The following is a 22,965-nucleotide window of genomic DNA, read 5'->3' as shown; positions in this document are numbered from 1 at the left end:
TATATATTCACATTCTGACTTTTTAAATGCCCATTTAATTAGGTGTGTGAATTTTTTCTTAATGAGAATGTGAGGCAATGTGGTATACAGGGTAGAAAAATCAAAACTTTGAACAGATTCAAAATCACCAATATAAGCATGCATTTGTGTTTGGCTCTGCTTGTAAAGCGGTAGCTAAAAGTTTATGTTTGTACAGATGTCGTTTTCTGAAAATGGAGTCAGTTGGAATGTTGGTGAATTGGTGATTTCTTTTTTCAGAACCTCAATGTAAAATTTACGTCAAACAATAATAATGTTATTAGCAGCTTTATCGGCCGGGACAAAAACAAATTTCATGGCTAGTTCTTTTAGTTTATGTTTGATACGAGAAATGGGTTTTTTGTTGTTATTGTTAATAGTAAAATGTTCTTTAAAATGTTGAATACGTATATCAACTATCTTCATTACTGAATTAAAAAAAAGAGTCCAAAGATTTTTTGTCAGCTTTTTCCCGTTTTAACCATTTCATACAGTAAGTATGGAGTGAGTCGTGGATGATATTACGACACTCATTCCAATTAATAATTGACGGGGGATGATATTTAGGTCCTTTACTGAGGAATGATTTTAACTCTCGGTCTTGAACGAAGTTCTATACAATGAGTGCTCGATAAAACGTTGTGTTCTTCATGTACAGGTGTCGGAAGTGTGATGTGTATACAGTATAAGAGGAGAAAGGAAATAATTTTATTGTTTAGTTTATTTATTAAGTTATGAATAAATAAGTTAATATACCTTTAAATTTCATATTTCTATGTAATTAAATCATCTATATCAATCAATCTGGATGAAAAAATTATTAACTTTATATTTGAGAAATATTTTTTTGAGAGTAATATGAAACGGACACCAATTCGAAAATATCTATAATGACTGCTGGAATGTTGATGTATTGTTTGTCCCGGAGTGTATCACCAACGCAGTAGCCAATACTTCTGTTCTTTTTGTTATTGTATAAGTTCTTTTAAAATCTTTTAATAAGGTTTTTTTTTTTGATTTTACGGTCTATGGCATCACTGAACAGAATTGTTCTAGTCAAAAATTTAACATGTTACCAACACTAGTACCGTTTGTTATGATATCCAAACAAGGCTCAAATGTTTCTTGTAAGTACTTTCTTTTTAACATATGAATAAATAAATTGGCACATTGCATAACTTTGCTACATTGTATATGTATGGAATATACTCCGTAAATATTGAAGTGTAGGATGGCACAGATAAATAATTTCTGTACCACATGCGACACTCGTTGGGATGGTAATGAGTCATAATTGGAGTTAAAACTGTAAACTAAACGATAGTGGAAGAGATCTAAATCCTAGGATATTTTGTTGTTACACCACAACATAAATCTAATATCCGACCAAATTCAAAAACATGATCAACTAACATAGCACAGTTCAGAAAACAATAGCTAAAATGAAAATCGTTGAGGTCTCAGTTTCTATTCATTTATTTGCATCAGTCATATTTCTCGTTAAAACAAATTACCGAGTATCAATTCAGGATAAGGAAATCATGTCACTAGGTATATTTTAAACAGATATTATCAAATGATTCATTCAATTTATGTTTTTAAACTAAGGTATTGTATGTACAAAATGTTGGCATAGGTTGGATAAATACTTCTAAACAAGTGACAGCTATAGGACGGATCTATCCATTGGATCAACTTTGAAGGTGATACACGGCGGCGGAAAATACATATTATTCACACTATTACTATAAATATCAGCACAACAATGTTAAATCTGAAAATTTGCGCCCATATTTATACATGTATATAAATATAAATATACATATGTGTCGTCTAAATACCAGCCTAACAAAGTAAAATTTTTCATACTACTGAGATGTCACGGCACCAACTCACCATGTAGTATGCTCTACGCATTAGACCAATCGACATCTAGGCTCTACAATAATGCAAGTCAAATCATTAAAGTGAAAGAATATTCAATCTACACACTTATTGGTCAAATCTGCTAGACATTGATTCCGAGATGTGAAATACACGTCTATTCCACTGCTGGACCGAACGATTATTGGAACTAATATACATCATCTGTTAGTTTAGGGGTCGTTTGCAGTTTAAAATATAATTATATCTCTTCTTCTTTGTAGAGAATTTTGTTGATGAATCCGAGAAAACAAAATCTCTTCTGCTGAAAAGTGTCTTAGATGCTGCTGGATTTTCACCAACTGAAATAAAGTTTAATAAGAATACCCAGGATTTTCATGATTTTGTTAGCAACCAGCTTTGTAAAGCCGATCGCGATGAAAACATATATGTTGGCAGTAGAGCAGAAGGTATAGCTGGTGGCATATATTACTCCGGGGATCAAAGTGATCTAGATGCAATTTTACCATTTCTAGAAACAAAAGTATATGAGACAAAACAACTTAGAAATTTATCCAACGAAGAGTATCCAGTTTGTTTTGCCGTTCACGATAAGGACTTCCGGGGTTACATGAATATACGATATAAGAGAGGAGCGAAAGATACCAGACAAGTCAAATACCTACTTATTGGAAACGAAGTGATTGCATTAAACTCAGGGTTTCTGCCAAATGGATGTGTGAATAAACTTGTTCGACAAAACTTCGCAGAAGATCTAAATATTACAAGCGACATTTCAAATAAATTTGAACCAAATGGACCTGCTTTAACAGAAATATGTCGGGATAACAAAACTTCCTGCCAAGTTCTCATCAGCGACAATGTGCCATGTCTAGTGTATGATTACTGGCCACCTTGTGCAAACGATTGGATAAATCGTTCCAAAGACACTGGTTGGCCGTCAGAAGAAACCATAAAACAGGTCGTTGCGAAAAAATGCTTGTTAGCCCCAGTTGGCCATTTTGATAGCAATAAAAAGAATATTCAATGGCGTTTATCAAGTAGAGGTGAGACCGATCTGTTTGCAGCTCTCAATGATGTTCAAATATATTGTTACATTATGCTTAAAATAGTCAATAAGGATTACATAAGACCGCGGTGTTCTTGTGATAATGAAAAGGACATTTTGTCTTCATATTGTTTGAAAAACTTAATATTTTGGTGCGCTGAAAAAGAAAAACTAAATTGGATTCCTTCAAACTTGATTGTCTGCTTGCAGGGTTGTATACAGAAGCTTATCAAATATCTACGGGACGGATATCTGCCACATTACTTAATCAAAGAAAGAAATCTGTTTAATTCAAAATTAACGGATAGACTTTCTACATCTTTACAAGATGATTTAAATTATTTCAAAGACAATATTAAGAATATTTTGTATCTGAAAAGCTTTGAAAGATTGAAAGAAGCTTCGTGTAACTTTGGTTCAGACTTATTGGAGAAGATTACTGAAAAATCAGTAATATTTCAATGTTGGGAAGACAAAATCAAAAGATTATATCATGATTTTACAACGTTTCAGTTCTTTTGGTTAAAATACGACCGCTATCCATCACTTGAAAGCATTCAAAGCTATAAAGATATCTTGAGTGAGATAGAACGTTACAAAGGATTGACGGTATTTAAGAATGAACATACAGTAATGATCAACAGTATCATTGGTATTTTATCATATTCTTTGTATAAGCAAAACCCATTTCAAAAAACGTTTTTGGATGAAGCGATCAAATATCTCGATGTCACGAGAACGTCTCAAAGGTCATGTATCCTTTTGCGCTTAGCAACGTTTTTCTTTATGGAACGTAAGTTTGAAAGTGCTATTGAAATATGCATAGAAATACTCAAACAGATAATTGATGTAACTCCAGCAAAAGAAATAGATGAAAAAGTATTTCAAAGTTTAGAAAGTTTGAACACCTTGTTGCTATCACTGAAAACTGATCATTTAAAGAAGCTAAAAGAATCGATTTTAGACGCGTCTTATTCAAAAGAAATACAGAACGAATTGCCATTGGAAATTAACAATATCTTAAATGAATTTAAGAACGGCATGTTAGTGCAACTCCATTTTAAAGTTACATATATGACGGCAGAAATGTGGGCTGTGCCAGATGTTCTACAATATGAACTCTTATCAGTTCCAGAAAAATTGAAGACATTCTACGAGGACAGATCTAGTCCGAAATACGATGATGTTCCATCAATACGCATACATCCTCTTCTGAATTGTTACCTATTACAATATCTCTGTTACGAGGCATTAGGAAAAACAAAATTATGCCATGAGGTTCTGACAAAACTCAATTGTTTAACGGTAAAGGAAGCAACTGTTGACGAAAACTACGTTCTGTTTTACAACGTTGTGGCTTACTGCAACAAAAAATCAGGTCACTATAGAAAAGCAACACAATACATACTGCGATCACTGAAAACAAAACCATCACGCCGCAATGCTGCATTTGGATATTTGAAATCTATAATAATGACCTTGGTGAGGGAATGAAACGTTAGTTTTAACTGATACGAATAAGTGTCATACTTACAAAAATGCACATGGTACCGCATATATAGAGGATGTTGTTGTCCATTAAAAAGCATCATCTGTGCACGAATTAGAGAACTAAAAGACATACTGTTATTCCATGATTTTTTGTCTGTTCTTGTTTCAATATACGCAAAAGCGATATGATTTATCTGTTCACAACAAAACAACATATAGCATATATAACACTTTGAACGTGGGTTTACTACTGAAACATTCTTTACCAAAACAGACATATTTCACCGTAAACAAACTAAGTACTTTTATATTTTACTGCTTTATACACTTTGATTATAACACACTGTTCACTGCTGTGCTCCAACTTTTACTTATAATGTCCGTTTGGTTTTCTAACACATTGTTTTCATTGTAATTGAACTTTATGAAACTGTCATACAAGTGAGAGGTTTAATACATTGTAATGTTCAGTAGTTGCTGTTTGTTGATGTGAATGATTCTCGTTTTTTTTACATAGATTATAGACTGTTGGTTTTTCCGTTTGAATGGTTTTGCACTAGTATTTTTTTTGAGACCTTTATAGCTTGCTGTTCATTGTGATCCAATACTCCTAGTTGAAGACCGTACTTTGACCTACAATGGTTTACTTTTACAAATGATGACTGGGATGGAGAGTTTTCTCATTGACAATCATACCAAATCTTCTCATATCTATATACATATGTTTACATAAGTACTGCTCTGATAGGTAAATTTAAAAAATAAAAAGTACGGTAATAGTCACTGATAAACATTTTATTTTCATCAACGTCAACAAAAGATATTTGATTCATATTTACGTACTATCACTATGTAAATACCACTGTTTAGACCGGCATTGGAGGATAGTTTTGCACTGGTTATGATTCTTAATAAATGCACACTTAAAAAATACATTAGTCCTACCTCGAGTGGAATTGTCTTATAGGAATTTGGATCTTCCTTTCATGTGTTTTTTTGTTTGTTTTTTAAAAAGCTCTATTTTCTACAGAGGGATTCAAAATTTCCATATGAAAGTTAATGTATCAAATCCTTCTAAACTGATTAACATATGATGGTTTTGACTTTTTAATTTAGACTACCATCAGGTAGCTTTCATCTACATATACTTGCACATTATTGGTTGTCACAACTTTTGGTTCTATAAGAATTCATGATGCAGGCAAATCAAGAAATGCGATTTGTGCAAAAATGGTGTATTTTATTTTAATTTACAAAAACAATTCACTAGTCAAACCTGTACATACAAGTCAACCCTTGTGACCAGAGAAAACTGACATGATAGGAGGTGTGCCCTTCGAATTGAGGTTTAAAATGCAAAGGTACAACTGCAGTTTGAACAAAAAGATAATTCAGATTTCCTTACAAACTGTTCTTAATGGCAAATTTGATAATTTGTTGTACTTCAAAAAGTACAATAGTGTTGCAACATGTTAAACACTGACAAAAACATTCAAACACAATGTTTTACAGCTTTTCTTTATTAGAATTCAAAAATAAAACTTTGGTTGACTTGCTTGCTATGTTTGATTGAATGTTTGCTAACAATAGGTAGGCAGCTTTTCAGTCTATTTAATATATACTGGGATTTGATTGGACAATAAAAATTGACAAACAATGTGGAACTTACCCTTGAAATGATTTTAATGTCCTATCAAATTCCAGTATAAAGTGAACAGACTGAACCAGACTGCCTGTTTGATGTTTGCAAACATAGTAAACATGTTTATCAAAGGTTTGCTTTGCATGCTTTTATAGAAAAGCATGCAAAGGTTAAAGTACTGTACAGCACAAATGTGTATTCATAAATAAGATGTGACATGATGACCAAATGGGACAATTCTTTGACCATGTATGGCCTTTAACAATGAGCAAAGCCTGAACTGCATAGTCAGCTTGTTGGTCAGTCACTCACCACACACAATGAGAAAAAGATGGCTGTTATTTGCTTTATTTAAGTCGAGGTATCACAAAATGTCAAATGTGCAGCAATAAATGCCATAAGAATGAGTATAACTGGTATCACCTTTTAAAGGAACTAACTGATAGTCAAAACTGGAATAAACTAATCCAATTTAGGGCATATTTCACTTAATGAGTTATACATGGAAATGAGAGAGAAAAAAATTAAAAGCACCACCTATAAATTTATGGTTGCTTCAAGAAAAAAAAAATCAGGTGTACAAAGACAAGCAGTAACAAACAACACATTGTCCTGTATAAAGCCTGATTTGGTACTGTGACTAAATATCAAAGGGATTGGAGTAGAGATACAGCACTTATTTATGAGTGTTACTTTTTAGCTGATCAAAAAGTTACATTTATGTAAAATTCAAAATGAGGATTGAAAAGAAAAAAAACAGAAAAATTATTTTTCAGAAAAATACTTTTATTTGATTAAATAAATTACAAAATAGCACATTATATATATCAAGGTCACTTTGGTCATTCATGGCCCAATAAATGAAAGTTTATCTTTAACTGATTAGAGCTAATTTCCTACTGCATGTAAAGCAAGACTTTGGTTAGCTTGCTTGCTTCGTTTGTATATTGTACATTTGTAGTTGGGATAGCATCCAATCAAATCTAAATATAATATACACAGGTTTAAATATGCCTTTGTATATTAGTTGAATATGTCAATCTTAATTACAAAGCTTGTGGTAATGTTTATACCAACAAAGCAAGCAAGCCAACCAAATTGTTACTCTACAAACATAAGGAAATTAGCTCTGAAACTAGCAGATCTGTTTGAGAACTAAAGCTATGATAAAGCATAAGTAATTCTATATTGATGTTTTATAAGTTCTATAACTATATTTGCAAGTCTCAAGTCTGTTAAGAATACACTTTCTCTTTGATCATACTGTGGACCTTATATTTCAAACATGAAAGGGAAAAATATAACAGATAAAACATAGAACATAAAGTAGGAAAAGTGTAATAAATAATCAACAACCAAAATAATTGCACATATCTGCACCATAGAAAAACACTAATATCCAGTTGATTTTGCTCAACTGAATGCCTAAATCTTCTTATTACTTAAAAAACCTAATTAAATATTATAACTACAAAATAGTGTATCAATGCCATTCAATCTATGTCCACAAATAGTTCTGTAAATTCATTCCCAACAAACCTTTTTCTTCTCGCTGAGAGTACTAATATTTGTAGCTGCACCATGAAAAGAATGGTTCAAAAATTAATTTTGTCAGATCATATGGTTTTATAAAAGTGAAGGCATAGAATCAATATTAAGACTAAATCTCTAAGTCTGTACAAATATACTGAATGAATTATTCTAAAAACTAGCTGTGTTAGAATGACATCAATTCCTCCAACAATGATGGTACAAAATCAGGTATTAATATAGCAGAGCTTTAATTGAATAACTCATGTATAAAAAAAATATCTTTTACCCTAAGGTGTCCTCTATACCCTAACAAATACAATGGATGGTCAAGTCCCGCTAGGATGATGGATAAATAATCGGGACTGATTGTTGTGAAAATATTTCAAACAGCTGTTGTATAATAAAGTAGATATAATGTGTACAGTATATAATATACATGTGCAACCAGTTAATCCCAAAGTGTACCTAATAAATATGTGTACAAATATCTATACTAAGTTAATATATTCCACTTTATAGTCTAATGATTAAAATTTAACCAAAAATGATGTGTATGTATGTTGGACTATATGCCATATAGCGTAAATAAACAGGTGAAGGTTACAGTATGACATTAATTTCATTACAAGAAAATAACTTCACATCAAACAAAGATCTGTACATTGAATTCTAGAAGATTCCATTTAGCAGTTTGATGAACATAAGGCTATACACTATTTCTACGAAATGTTTCAAAAAATTCTATCCTTTTTCTTCTTTATATCAAAAAAAATATTTTAATAAAATAAAATGTTTCAGCCTGGTATTTGAAAAGTATATGAATACAAAAAAAATGAATTTTGCCATGAACAGAAATTTAGCTCTTTTGAAATACATGTATAAACAATTTCCAACAATAATAAATAGACATGCTGAATATTACACAATTACATTACACAAGACATAAATTTTGAATGAGAAATGTATTTTACACATATTACATTAAATAGATAGACTAGAACACAACAGTATGTACATAAAGATATAGCGTACAACCTTGTAAAAAACATACATTATGCACCATCATAGTAAACTATGATATTTTTTCAAAGCACTATTAACATTTGAAGATGTAGAATATTCTTCTAAACAAACTGTTTTTTCTGTTATACTACCACTGTATTTAAATATTATAAAACAGGTAAAAAAAAACATTTTGAAAGTGCTTTTCCATCTGTGTTGAAATATTTAAACAATTCAAATTTTGAAAATTACCCGTTTTTCTAAGTGGAGAAAGAAAAAAAAAAAGAAAAAAAACATTCATAATTGACAAGAATAGACAATCACATCTTCAAATAAAAAGTTCTACTATACAGGTTTATACATCTAACTACTGAACATCTTATAAACTAACATATACATAGAAAACAAATGATAACAAAATATTTCATTTCTAAGGAACTAGTGTCAAATGGTTTATTTTTCAAATGTTATTTTCATGATCTCTAATCCAAAAGCTGTAGCAAGGTTTCATTTCATGAAAATATCATAGTCATGAAATTAATGACAAATAAATCCTTTGCCAAATTCCCCTGTCTTTTCCAGTATAATACTATAAACAAATGAAGAATGGAAGTAATATGAGATATTGAGCTTTATAGAAAAAGATGGCACAAAATGGTAAATGAATATATGAAGAAACAAATTCCTGTATCAATCAATACTAACTGGTTGATAATGTCAACTTTTCATTTTTACGTAATACATTTTCTTCTTGAAAAGTAAGTTCTAAATTTATGTTTCTCTTCCTGGATTTTTTAACATAAAATAAATAATTAAGTAATATGATTCCAATACACGGAAAAACACATGATTCATCATTGAGAAAATATGTTTCTCTCTCAAAATAGGGAAAAAAATCAGCACTATGTTCTCTCGCTGATTGACCATTACTTTACAATGTCATAAAAAAAATATCAATATTTTTTGGTTTTTTTTCCTTGTACAATATATAAAATACAAAAGAATGTGTATGTAATTAAATTATAAATCTAATGGGGACTATATTCTGACCCTGTTTATTTTCTGGTGTAGTATTTCTCTATGATCATTATAAGAAATGATAATTTAGCATTAATTATTAATCATGTTTTAACTACTAAAATACAATCCTTTTAATGCACCATTTTTAAATGTTTCATTGATTGAAGTTTTTTTAAATGAAAAATGTCCAGTGGCAAATATTTCAATGCTCAAAGTATTTTATCTACAGCAGCTTGTCAATGTAAAACAACTTATATCAAGATATCAAGATTTCAAGACAATTGCAAAATAAAGTCAGCTCTTAATGTAGAGGTAAGCGTATTATATAATATTACTAATAGAAAATTATACATTTGTATACATTATAAAAAATCAATTTTGGTTTGTTTCAATCATTTTAGGAAGACACTAAATTACAAAAGATCTCAAATGAATATAAAATCACTATGGTTTTTGTATGCTGAAAGAAATACTATATAATTCAGATAACTGATGTGAATTGACAGAATTCATTAGAAAATAGTTCTATCTGTAACATTTGTATCGTTATCAGACCCTCCTCCACCTCTCACTGGGCTAAACTTGATTGACTCAGCACGGTACAGAGCTTCTTTGGACAGGAAGTTCTCTCTCAACATCTGCATTTTAACCTTGTATGGTATATCTGGTACAAGGTACATCACCAGCCAGGTCAAAAACACCACCAAATTCTGAAAGAAAAAAATAACATCATCAGAAAAATAACATATATGGTACTAATTTTGCTGAACCAGATGCATATTACAACTATAAATGTCTCTTCTTTTATGCTTAAGGCCAATAAAATTAACGGTACCAATTTTCTTGCACCAGATGCGCATTTCGACAATCCATGTCTCTTCAGTGATGCTTGTAGCCAAAATATTTGAAATCCAAAGCTTATATAAAAGATGAAGAGCTATAATCCAAAAGGTCCAAAAAGTATAGCCAAATCCGTGAAAGGAATCAGAGCTTTGCATGAGGGAGATACATTCCTTAATTTATAATAATTTCTATCATTTTGTAACAGCAAATTTTAATAACACAAACAATCCGTATTTTCATGCCAGTACCGAAGTACTGGCTACTGGGCTGGTGACACCCTCGGGGACTTATAGTCCACCAGCAGAGGCATCGACCCAGTGGTAGTAATAAAATTAACAGTACCAATTTTCTTGCACCAGATGCAAAATATTTGACAATCTAAAATGTATTCATCAATTAAACAGCTAATAAAACCAAAAAGGTCTAAAAGTATAGCTAAAGCCAGGTAAGAAGTCAGAGCTTTATATAACGGAGATAAATTCCTTAACTTCAAACAATTTCCTGAATTTTCACAACAGCAATCAGAAGATCCCCTAGTCTGAGATGCAATAACTTTGATTGCTAGAAATGCTTGGTATCCCTTTCTCTTTCATATTTGAAACAACTTCACTAGGTTAAGTTGTTTACATACCTCAAACAGGACAATAAAAGCCAGTCTAGCTGCGTAAACTTTACTTGGATAAAATATCAACATACCTCAAACACAACAATAAAAGCCAGTCTAGCTGCTTAAACTTTACTTGGTTAAAATAATAAACATACCTCAAATAGGACAATAAAAGCCAGTCTAGCTGCTTAAACTTTACTTGGTTAAAATATTAACATACCTCAAACACAACAATAAAAGCCAGTCTAGCTGCTTAAACTTTACTTGGTTAAAATATTAACATACCTCAAACACAACAATAAAAGCCAGTCTAGCTGCTTAAACTTTACTTGGTTAAATATTAACATACCTCAAACAGGACAATAAAAGCCAGTCTAGCTGCTTAAACTTTACTTGGTTAAAATATTAACATACCTCAAACACGATAATAAAAGCCAGTCTAGCTGCTTAAACTTTACTTGGTTAAATATTAACAGACCTCAAACAGGACAATTAAAGCCAGTCTAGCTGCTTAAACTTTACTTGGTTAAAATATTAACATACCTCAAACACTACAATAAAAGCCAGTCTAGCTGCTAAAACTTCCCAGTAAGCCATGGTAAACTGGTATTCATGTGGTCCAGCAGGTTCATAAAATCCACGGAACCTAAAAATACAATTATTGTTTAATTGATATGGTTTTTGGTGCAATGTAAGATTAAGATCTTACATACATGTTTTACCTTACCACATTCTTTATGTGCATGTCCCTAGTCAGGAGCTTGTAGTTCAGTGGTTATCATTGGTTCACGTCTGTCATCTTCATCTTATCGTAAAAAAAATTGTTATAAAGTAGGCTTTTAGTTTTCTAACTGAATTGTTTTGTATTTTTCATGTTGGGCCTTTTATAGCTAATTTTGGTGGATAGTAGTCTCTACTAAGACCACTTGGCCACTAAGGGTCCCATATGTATGTAGTGTATAGTTCATGACATTCAAACTCTATGTATACTAGCCTATTGTTGTTTCTTTTTGTTATTATCTTATTTATGTCTTTTATACTGCAATCAGCTATTTTACTATACAGATAAAGCTATACGTATAAACGTAAGCTTTATACGCCAATGACCTAAACTAACCTTTAAGCCCTGCCTTCTTACCGTACCTACTGTATTTCATCAACAACGTCACGTCACAACCATGACAACGTGTAGTAACAATGGTCAAACTTTTATGAATTTAAACTTGTTACCGTATGTCTTCAAATTGGTAATTTATATACCATGTTTACTAAATGTTATTAATTAAGTTCATTTTCCCTGTTTAATTAATTAAAATGTCAATGTCTTACAGCCTGGACTACGGTCATAGGGAAATATCCCAAAATGGTACCCCAAGAGGGAAATTCCAAACACTTTTTTTTAACAATATTTGTTATTAAAAAATACATATTTTTTTTAAATTTTTTTATCGATTTCAGTATAAAAACAATTTACGTATAGTGTTTTGAAATATGAAATTGATTTGTATGAGGCTTAGAAACGGGGGAAATGCAAGGTTCTACCTATGCTCCTTGTGAGGCCATTTAATGGAAATAAACATCTTCTTCTATGCAGAGATTAAAAGAATCTTTCAATATGTAAAGAAATGCTATTTGATCATAAGTTCCATGTTATTTGCAGAAAAGTAGCAATTTACAATTTTAAAGACTTTGGATTGACAGCTTTTGGGCTCCAAACTAAGACCCTCTATGTAAAAGACAAGAGTTCATAGAATTCTATACCTGCATTGTGTCACGTTTCCCAACTCTGGAGGAATTTCACTTGGTATACTCTTTTTCTGGAAATCAGCAACGTTGAACACAGACAAAGAATAGTTCATATACCCCTCTAATGATTCATTTTCACTGTGTGCGTAACGGTAGACCATCTTTGGAATAAATTCTGCAGTGAAAGCTATGATGGCTGCCTGTAAAATTACAAATCATTTCCTTTATTACTTTAATCTTTCAACTCTTTTGAAAGTTACTTACAAAGTTCTTTTATTCTTTTTCAATTTTATGCATCCAATATTTTATGATTATTTGGTTTAACATAGAAATAATAAACTAGCTGTAATTTGTGAACATATAACTTGAGGAAAATATAAGATGATGATGGGTTGCTGTTTGATGTCCAGTCACAAATTAAATGCATGAGAACACATTATGTAATATGAATATCAACCCTGCCCTGCACTAGACTGAAACGCTGTGCTTTTTTTTTTTTTTAACTTTGAATTGATCAGTCTTTGCTTTATTTTCTTATTGCTGTAAGCTTAGCAAAGAAACAGTAAATACCAATTTTAAAATCTTTGGTTTGGCTCAGCTTGAATAGGAACTCATGGCATACAAGCTACCACAAGACCACTGAGACAGTTGTGTACAATAAAAAATTAATTGGCTACTTACATTTGTGATTACTGCAACTGCAGAAATACCTCTCAAGATACCAAACCAAATACCTACAGGTGAAAAGAAAATTTGATTACATTTGTGTTACAGATATGGATACATGAATAATATAATAATGGAAGAAACATCAAAAAGATGTGGTATTATTGCTTGCCTATGAGACAACAATCCACCATTGAATAAAGGAAGAAGAGAGCAACAGGTTACTGTACAGTGATAAATGTTAACCAATTTTGCTTTAATTCATACTGGGGTTGGTTGGGCCTTGTTATTATATGTGGCTCTTATACAATATGATATAACTCACCAATATCCTGAGCTCTGGCTGCCATTGGTCTCTTCCACTGAGTAACAAATTTGTAGGCATCCAACCTGATTTCTATTATATTATTAAGTAAGGCAAATAATGGAGCCAATGGGAAGGCTGCTACAAATATGGTCACAAATCCATACTGGATCACTGAAAATAAATAAATTACTGTTTTTAAAATGAAATTAAAAGAACTAACAATAACTAAAACAAAAGTGCATATATAAGTGATGAATTGATTTTTGAAGTGGCATAAAAAAATTAACAGAAAAAATTATGATGCAATTTTCAAGATCTAAGCAATTATTTAAATGATAATTTGTGCACTCAGACATAAGAACATCTTCTGTATCTCTTTTGAAAAAAATGTATAAATACAAAAATTTTGTTTGTAAGTGAAATGGAGCATCATGAATTCTACTGAAAAGACATTAATGATGCAGACAATTTGCTTAACTTCACATTCACCTTACTCATTCAAATACATTTCTGAAACCTGCAACTGTAATACAAATTTAATTCAATAAATCTGTGAAAAAATATGTACAATAGAAAACACCAAACAGCTGCAACAATAGGATTTTTGAAATTTTAAAATAGAATTAATTTTCATAAAATTTAGAAGCAATTACCCATTTCTAAATATTCATCAAATAATCCCATCTTTGGTTGATCAGCTAAGTTATAATCCTGCTCCCATCGGGAATAAACAATGTCTTCTTTCTTCTCCTCATTCTTGGCTTTTCTCGATTTAAACCAGACCATTATCTTTCTGAAATAGTTGAAAGACTCTTGGTTAAAGAATTGTTAGATCCCTTTCCAGAAAAGGTTTATTGTTTTCATACATGAAATTTTATAAAAAAAAGAAATGTGTTCATTGGTAAATATGTTGTCAAATGATTGATAACAATAATGTTTACTGCATATATTCCAAATCACAATCAAGGGTGGAGAAAATTAGTAATTCTATTCTATTGTCTATTTTTTTCCTAAGAAATACCAGAAATCAAAAATTTTCATCTAATATTTTTAGCTCAACTATTATGAGTTTCATGATATTTCCAAATGAATGAAATTCATTAACAAAAGTTTCTTTAAGAATTCTGGGCATGAAATGCAATGTTAACAAATACATTCCTATGACTTGTTCCATGGAATAATAAATTATAACAGATTACACTTACGGTAAAAGAATTTCTTTGAAGTTATTGAGAGCTTGTTTTCCCACCATGATAATACCAAGCTGTATACAGACTTCTATCAGACAACCAGCAGGATCACACTACAAATATATACATGTAAATGATTGTTAACAGCGGCACATTGTATATACAACTTATTAATCTATGAAGTACTTTGTAAGTTTAAGCTAAAATCAATAGAAACATTTCATACTACAACAAATTGTTGTTTTTATCACTTTTTGAGAATATGAAAATATTTTTTAAAAAGAAAATGTAGACAACCTTGTTTTTTAAGCTATATGTGATTTTTAAGTGTAAAGTTGCATGGAATATCATTTTCCCACAAAGAGGTCAAGGTTAGATGATTTCTATCAGGTTGACATATGAACCTTAAAATCATACCATAGAACAAACAACAGAAGATAAATTTCTTATAGTAAATAAGAACCTAACATGTGTATAAATGCTAAAAATTATTTAAGAGGTCAAGGTTGAGTGACTCCCATCAGACATATACATTATTATTAGGTATTTATATATTACAGAACTTTCTTGGTATTCCTTATTGGAAGATTTTATATACACATAAGTAGTATAACTAAAACGACAAGGTTATTTTTCATTTACCTGTATATATTATGAGAAACCATTTTTTTTTTCAAAAGTGATTATTTTCTAAAGGTTGTTAAATATTTCATGGTGGTGTCTTGCCATGGATTTGTTTGGACTTGTTTGCTTGCTTTTTGGCCTTGAATGTTTGTCCCTAATATTTTATTAACTATGTATTTGCATTCAGGTATCACAAATTAAATTTATTCATTCATAGTGTGTTAATTTACATTTTTTGATTGAGTTAAGCCTTTCAATTGATATTTTATTGTGTGTTTTTCTATGTTGTGATGTTACACTATTGTTTCAGAAAAAGGGAGAAGGTTTGGTACCATTAAAACGTATAATCCCGCTGCAAATGTTTGCACCTGTCCTATGTCAGAAATCTGATGTACAGGAGTTGTTGTTTGTTTATGTAATTTATAAGTGTTTCTCGTTTCTCGTTTTTTTTTATATATAGATTAGACCCTTGGTTTTCCTATTTGAATGGTAATTTTGGGGTCCTTAATAGCTTGTTGTTCGGTGTGAGCCAAGGCTCCATGTTGAAGGCCGTACATTGACCTATAATGGTTTACTTTTATAAATTATTATTTGGATGGAGAGTTGTCTCATTGGCACTCATACCACATCTTCCTATATCTATTATGATGTTTTATACATACCTCCTCTTGTCTTTTGTCCAACAAACTGTAGTTATAATCTCCAGGTCGTCCAACAAACCTGTAATAATAAGGACAAAGTTACATACAAAACAAGAAAATAGATCATTAACCATAAGGAAGGCAAGTCAACTGATGATACTAAATATGTACTGCTTTAAATTGACATTGTTATGTTTGAATTACTATGAAAAGAAATAGAACACCTATGATGGTTGAAATGAAATGAGTAGAAATAAAACTACTGTGGATTTATTAACATTTGTTGGATACCAATTTTTGGTGGATTTCGTGGGTTTAGGGCAACATGAATTTAAAACTTCAACCAAATTCTGTCTAAAGGAATGCGTGTTAACTTTGTCAAAACCATGAATTAAAATATCCACATAGTATGCAAGTTTTCCTCTATCCACGAAAATTAGTACCCACGAAAATAAATGAATCCACAGTATATCAATTACATAAAAAGACATTTTACACAGGTCATATTTTTATAGCCTCCTCATTAAGATATCTTGATAACTTTGTTTACCCTAAAAAAGTAAACTTTGCCCATTGTTCACCAAGGAGTCCCTACTAAGTAAGATCTGAGCTAAATAAAAGTAAATTTAAGAGAAAAATAATGTACTCCCAATAAACAATGATATTAATAGATAACAAGTACAATATTTCATACTTACTTCCCCTTAAAGAAGGCAATATATACAACAGTTGAGTAGTAATTGACAAACTGGAAGAGAAACATTTTAAATGTAAAGGCATCTTCCCATTCTGTCTGTGTACGATGTTGTTCTGAAAATAAAATAATTAGTAGTAAGAATATATATTAATAAGATAGCATCAAGATCATAACAAAACAATTTTAACAAAAATAGCTCTCTAGAAACATTATTCTTTGTAAATGTATGTGCAAACTTAGGCAATCTCAAAATGTCATTAATTATTGCTATCGAAAACAAGAATGTGTACCAAGTACACGGATGCCCCACTCGCACTATCATTTTCTATGTTCAGTGGACCGTGAAATTAGGGTCAAAACTTTAATTTAAAATTAAAATTAGAAAGATCATATCATAGGGAACACGTGTACTAAGTTTCAAGTTGATTAGACTTCAACTTCTTCAAAAACTACCTTGACCAAAAACTTAAACCTGAAGCGGACAGATGAACGGACGCATGGACAAACGGAGGCACAGACCAGAAAACATAATGCCCCTCTACTATCGTAGGTGGGGCATAAAAATGTCTAGCTGTATTTTTAGCATTGAGGACAGGTATAATCCCTTTCCATAACCCTAAATCTTTCACTGCAAAATAAACAAATTTACTTACCTAAATCAGTAAGGAATAAAGCTATTCTTCCATATACCTGGAAATAAAATAACATTGTAAATAACATCAGAACAACTAAGTAAAACACTATTCTATGTTGTCAATGGTCCATTAATATTATATAATAATAATAATAATAATAATAATTCTTTATTTAAAGAGGGTAAAACAAGTGAAACTGCGAGCTACTGCTCACTGATGATACCCCCGCCGCAAGTGGATAATATTAATTGTGTAAAAACATGCAAGTGTTCGGTAAACAGGAAGTTGTCGAGTGATGAATCTGAAAACGCATCACACGCTATAGCTGACTTATATTAACCCTTTAACCAAATTTCAGAAATCCTTGTATTGTAGTTCCTGAGAAAAATGTGACGAAAAATTTTCAACTTGGCTATCATGTGTTAAATCAAACAAGTGTTCGGTTAACAGGAAGTTGTTGAGTGATTAATCTGAAAACGCATCACACTGTATAGCTGACTTATATCAAGCCTGAAACCAAATTTCAGAAATCCTGGTAGTGTAGTTCCTGAGAAAAATGTGACGAAAAATATTCATGGGACGGACGGACTGACTGACAGACTGACAGACTGACGGAAGGACAGACAGAGGTAAAACAGTATACCCCCCTTTTTTTCAAAGCGGGGATATAATATGACATGCCAACTAATACCAATATATTTCTACAAGAAAATTTACTTTCCATTTAATATTATGTACCAGTTTCAACAAAACAATACCAGTGAGATACTGCAGACTGGATTTGCATAAAATTTGGTGCAGGAGTAAATTTTCTATCAGCAATAAGTTTTCCCTTCACCTCAATGTTGCTGATTTGTTAAAATATTTCTCATCCAGTTATAGCTTTCCATATTGTATGTGAATGCTATATACAATCAAATTACACCTGTTCAGTAGTTTGAATAGCATCAATGTATGAGTCTTAATAACTAATTTTCTTAAGACAGCGAATTAGAAATTTTGAAATTGCTTGTATAAAGTATTTACTATCTACTTATTTTGTTTGTGAGTATACGTTTTCTATCTAAATTAGTGTACAAATATATCTTTTCATACTTACAAAATTAAGAATTAAGATGATGACAAAATTAATACATGCTGCTGTTACTGATGCTATAATTGTTGCCCTCGATTTGATAACGCCATCTGTACTGGCGTAAAGAACTCCTGAGATCACTACACGGTAGAGAATAACACCAAAAACTGCTGCCAAAACAACACATAACTGCAATCAAAAAAATATATGATACAAAATATTTCCTGTCAGCTTATGACAAAGAATGAATGACATAACTCTTAACATATAGTAAACAAGAATGTGTCCTAAGTACATCATTTTCTATGTTCAGTGGACTGTGAAAATTGGATAAAATATCTAATTTGGCATTAAAATTAGAAAGATCTTATCATAGGGAACATGTTTACTAAGTTTCAAGTTGATTGGACTTCAACTTCATCAAAAACTACCCGACCAAAAACTTAACCTGAAGCGGGACAGATGGACGGACAAACAGACGAACGAACAGACGGACGCACAGACCAGAAAACATAATGCCCATAAATTGGGCATAAAAATATAATACTATCTAATATAATGCTTAAACAACACAAAGTTGTACTTGGTAATTTTTCTTTGCCCAACATCATTACCAGCATCAGTTGCATTTCAAACAAGTATATGTTGCATAAAACATGAATATTTTCAAGAAATTATGCACCAAAAAACATTTTGAATTATACTTTTTCTTCTTGCTCTCTTGAAGGTGTATGGATAAATCTGTATTCATGGCTTCATCATGAATACTTAAATAAACTGATAATAACTGCTTCCAAATATATAAAGTAAGCAACTATTACATGCTTTTATCTATAAGTGTTGATCTCCAACTAAGACACCTAATTTATTCAAAATTCTGACCAAAGTTCAATTTGTTAATGGACCCAAACTGTTCACTGATCAGAAATTTTTAACAAACCATTGAGTCAAAATGTGAAAGTGCAAGGTAATAAAATAAAGCATATTTACAATCCTATTAGACATTAAAAGAGAAACAATACATTTATAGTTAGTTTGCTAAATTACTTACAAAGAACACTATAATACCAAGAGTGGTCCCATATCTGATACATTTACTGTACGAAGGAACAAAAGGCTCTTCTCTCTGAAAAAAATAAATCATCCTTTAAAAAAACTGACTTTGGCAAAAAGCTTTAGCACTTTTCTTACACTAATAACAAGAATGTGTCCTCAGTACACGAATGCCCCACTCGCATTATCATTTTCCATGTTCAGTGGACCGTGAAATTGGGGTAAAAACTCTAATTTGGCATTAAAATTAGAAAGATCATATCATAGGGGACATGTGTACTAAGTTTGAAGTCGATTGGACTTAAACTCCATCAAAAACTACCTTGACCAAAAACTTTAACCTGAAGCGGGACAGACGGACGGACGAACGAACGGACAGACAGACGGACGGACGAACGAACGGACGGACGAACGGACGGACGGACGGACGCACAGACCAGAAAACATAATGCCCCTCTACTATCGTAGGTGGGGCATAAAAATATGGATCATGGAATTTGTTTTGAATATTTTGGTATCCTAAATATTTACTGTTATAACAAAAGCAAAGAGTTGCACCCATTGTTGTACTAAACATACACCTACATCAACAAACAGGCAGTAGATTTTTGACAGATCTCACATGTTTAAGGAAGCTGGCTTGTCCTGTTTTGGATTTTTTGTCAGATTTTCGGAATCCTCTAGTTTTATCCATTTGAATGCCTTGAAAAAATTTGCCCGGTAACCCCCATTTTTCTTTTTGTAAATCTTTTACATGTATAATGATAAGCCATCTGTAAAAGTCTTATAAAATTTTGATTACTTTTTAACAATTTTTGAGAACTTCAACTTGTAAATGATAAATCTATGAAAAGTCAAGAGAGAATATTTTCCCACCAAAATTTCAATGGCTAATATCTCGAAAACAAGCACGGTGACCTATATTTTTTTTTTGCTCTTCCTTTATTAATCCCCTATCAATATAAACTAGTGTTTTGAAAAGTTAATTACTTTGAAACTGAGAAGCGAACTCCCTTAACATCATCATTGTAAATCTAAGGTGACAACCAAATATGAAGTCATTCTGTTCAGTAGTTATAAGAAAAGTGTGAAGAAAATATTTGCTGGACAAATGGATAGACGAAACAGTTGAACAGAGGGACTGCAATATAGAGGGGCTTAATAAAAATAAACAGTAAATAATTTATTTGATATCTGATATTACCAGAAAATGCAACTTCACATTCTTTTTTTTTTGTGAAGATAAAAATAATTTGCAATAATAAGCATGCTATTTGTAAAACATCTTGAACAAAGGGACTGCAATATAGAGGGGCTTAATAAAAATAAACAGTAAATAATTTATTTGATATCTGATATTACCAGAAAATGCAACTTCACATTCTTTTTTTTTTGTGAAGATAAAAATAATTTGCAATAATAAGCATGCTATCTGTAAAACATCTTGAACAAACATTTGATATAATCTTGTCATAAAGTTTCCGGATAAAGTTGACCTGAACACCTACACATTAGAACATTAGACAGATTTTAATACCTTTGTGACGGGATGAGTTCTTCTGTTGCTTATAGCAGCTTCAAACTCTGGTCGTAGTGTTTCCTGTAATTAAATATGTAACAAATAAAATTCAGCACTAGAGAGTATTTATTCAAACTATGACATTTTCTTAAAATAATTCTGGTAGGGTTATGCATTCTTAATGTCAAAAAACTTATTTTCAATATATTATCAGATGTCTCATAAACATATCATGCTGTACAAATCTAGCCTTCTAAAATCTCAAGATGTTTACTATAATATAATACAATGTTCCTACAATAGGAGCCTACAACATTAACTAAAAAGAAAGGAAATTTGTGCAACAATATTTTTCTTTGTGATAGTAAATTTTGAATATTCAATGCAAAGATGAGAACTAATGAACAAGTTTAACTTGTACTACAGGTTCTAATATCAATGACTGTCACAGAATTTTACTGTTCTTCAAAAATCTATTTTTTAATCAGATATGTGCATTTAATCCTTTTCAATAAACAAACAGATAAAATGCTTTGCTGAGCGCAGCCTGATATGACAGCAGAGGTTGAACCCTGAACAGTTGGGGCAAATTTGGACACAATATTCAAGATTGATACTGTCTGAATTTGAAATGTGATCAACTGTTTGACATACAACAGATTTTTTACACAAAACAAATGTCAAGATCTTACAAATCTATTGCGCAATACTGTGCTGAAACTTTTCAAAAATTTGAAATTTGAAGAAAAAAAAATTGAAAAAAAAATTGAACCCCTAAAAAATTTGGACAAACCTCCCCATCACTCCAAACTTTTTGAATCCCCCTTTAGAGCAATTACCCCCACACTAAATTCCAGCCTTCCTTTTGTGATATGGAACCTTGTGATACACTGTCAGAGAGATCCATACACTTACACACAAGTTATTGTCCAGAAACTACAAAAATGCTTGTTTTGGCCCCTTTTTGGCCCTTTATTCTAAAATGTTGGCACCATAACCCCTAAAATGAATCCAAACCTTTTACTTGTGGTAGTAAACAGTGTGGTAAAATTTCAGAGCAATTGAAATACTAGTACACAAGTTATTATCCTGAAAGTAGAGAAATGCTTGTTTTGGGCCCCTTTTGGGCCCCTAATTCCAAAACGGTTGGGACCATCATCCCTGTAATCAATCCCAACCTTCCTTTTGTGGTATTGAACCTTCTTATTAAATTTCAAAGAGATCCATTAACTTTAACTAAAGCTTTTGTCTGGAAATCAAATGTGTCTTTGGACGCCATTCAGACGACGATGCGGACGACATCATACTATTATACAATCCAAATTTTTTTTTGCAGTTATATAAAAAAGTAAACAGGAATGACTTTGTTACCGGTATAGTCAATCCTACAAAAGCTCATGACAATTGACACCTCACATATCACACCAAATGTGATTTTACTGTAAGAATATGCCATTTTATCAGATCACTAACCTCTTCTGACTCAAAGTCTGCAATATCCCAGTCATACTCTAACTCATGCTGCTTCCTCTTCCAGAACTCTTGGAAGAATGATGCTGTAATCATATACAATAATACATCATACACACAAAATGTACATGAAAAATTATAATACTATGTGAATATTTAGAGGGACACACATTTATAATCTTCATCTTACAGTAGGAATTGATTTTGTAAATGAAAATATCAACAAACACACCAATGACCAAAATATTAATAGT

At 31.4% G+C, this 22,965-nt stretch overlaps 2 protein-coding genes across 25 annotated transcripts in view; one reads left to right on the top strand and one right to left on the bottom strand.

The window, feature by feature from the left end:
* The window catches only part of LOC139490836 (uncharacterized), a 50,327-nt gene extending 44,331 nt beyond the window's left edge, over positions 1-5,996 (top strand). The window contains exon 3 of the mRNA XM_071277898.1: positions 2,166-5,996. Within this exon, the coding sequence (XP_071133999.1) occupies positions 2,166-4,444 (2,279 nt within the window). The 3' untranslated portion in view covers positions 4,445-5,996. The remainder of the gene's footprint in view (positions 1-2,165) is intronic.
* Positions 5,997-6,848: 852 nt separating this feature from the next.
* The window catches only part of LOC139490834 (anoctamin-4-like), a 57,628-nt gene continuing 41,511 nt past the window's right edge, over positions 6,849-22,965 (bottom strand). For all 24 annotated transcript variants that reach the window (XM_071277888.1, XM_071277878.1, XM_071277872.1 and 21 more), the window contains 14 exons: positions 22,715-22,797; positions 21,260-21,322; positions 19,721-19,795; positions 18,694-18,858; positions 17,613-17,649; positions 16,961-17,072; positions 16,284-16,341; positions 15,013-15,110; positions 14,461-14,600; positions 13,826-13,978; positions 13,516-13,568; positions 12,850-13,034; positions 11,632-11,734; positions 6,849-10,348 (listed from right to left, as the gene is read on the bottom strand). In XM_071277888.1, the coding sequence (XP_071133989.1) occupies positions 10,151-10,348; positions 11,632-11,734; positions 12,850-13,034; positions 13,516-13,568; positions 13,826-13,978; positions 14,461-14,600; positions 15,013-15,110; positions 16,284-16,341; positions 16,961-17,072; positions 17,613-17,649; positions 18,694-18,858; positions 19,721-19,795; positions 21,260-21,322; positions 22,715-22,797 (1,523 nt within the window). In that variant the 3' untranslated portion in view covers positions 6,849-10,150. The remainder of the gene's footprint in view (positions 10,349-11,631; positions 11,735-12,849; positions 13,035-13,515; positions 13,569-13,825; positions 13,979-14,460; positions 14,601-15,012; positions 15,111-16,283; positions 16,342-16,960; positions 17,073-17,612; positions 17,650-18,693; positions 18,859-19,720; positions 19,796-21,259; positions 21,323-22,714; positions 22,798-22,965) is intronic.

Source organism: Mytilus edulis, chromosome 10 (assembly GCF_963676685.1).
Source record: "Mytilus edulis chromosome 10, xbMytEdul2.2, whole genome shotgun sequence".
Classification (NCBI taxonomy): Eukaryota; Metazoa; Mollusca; class Bivalvia; order Mytilida; family Mytilidae; genus Mytilus; species Mytilus edulis.
Note: the sequence above shows the minus strand (reverse complement) of the source record. Positions and strands in the feature narration are given on the sequence as shown.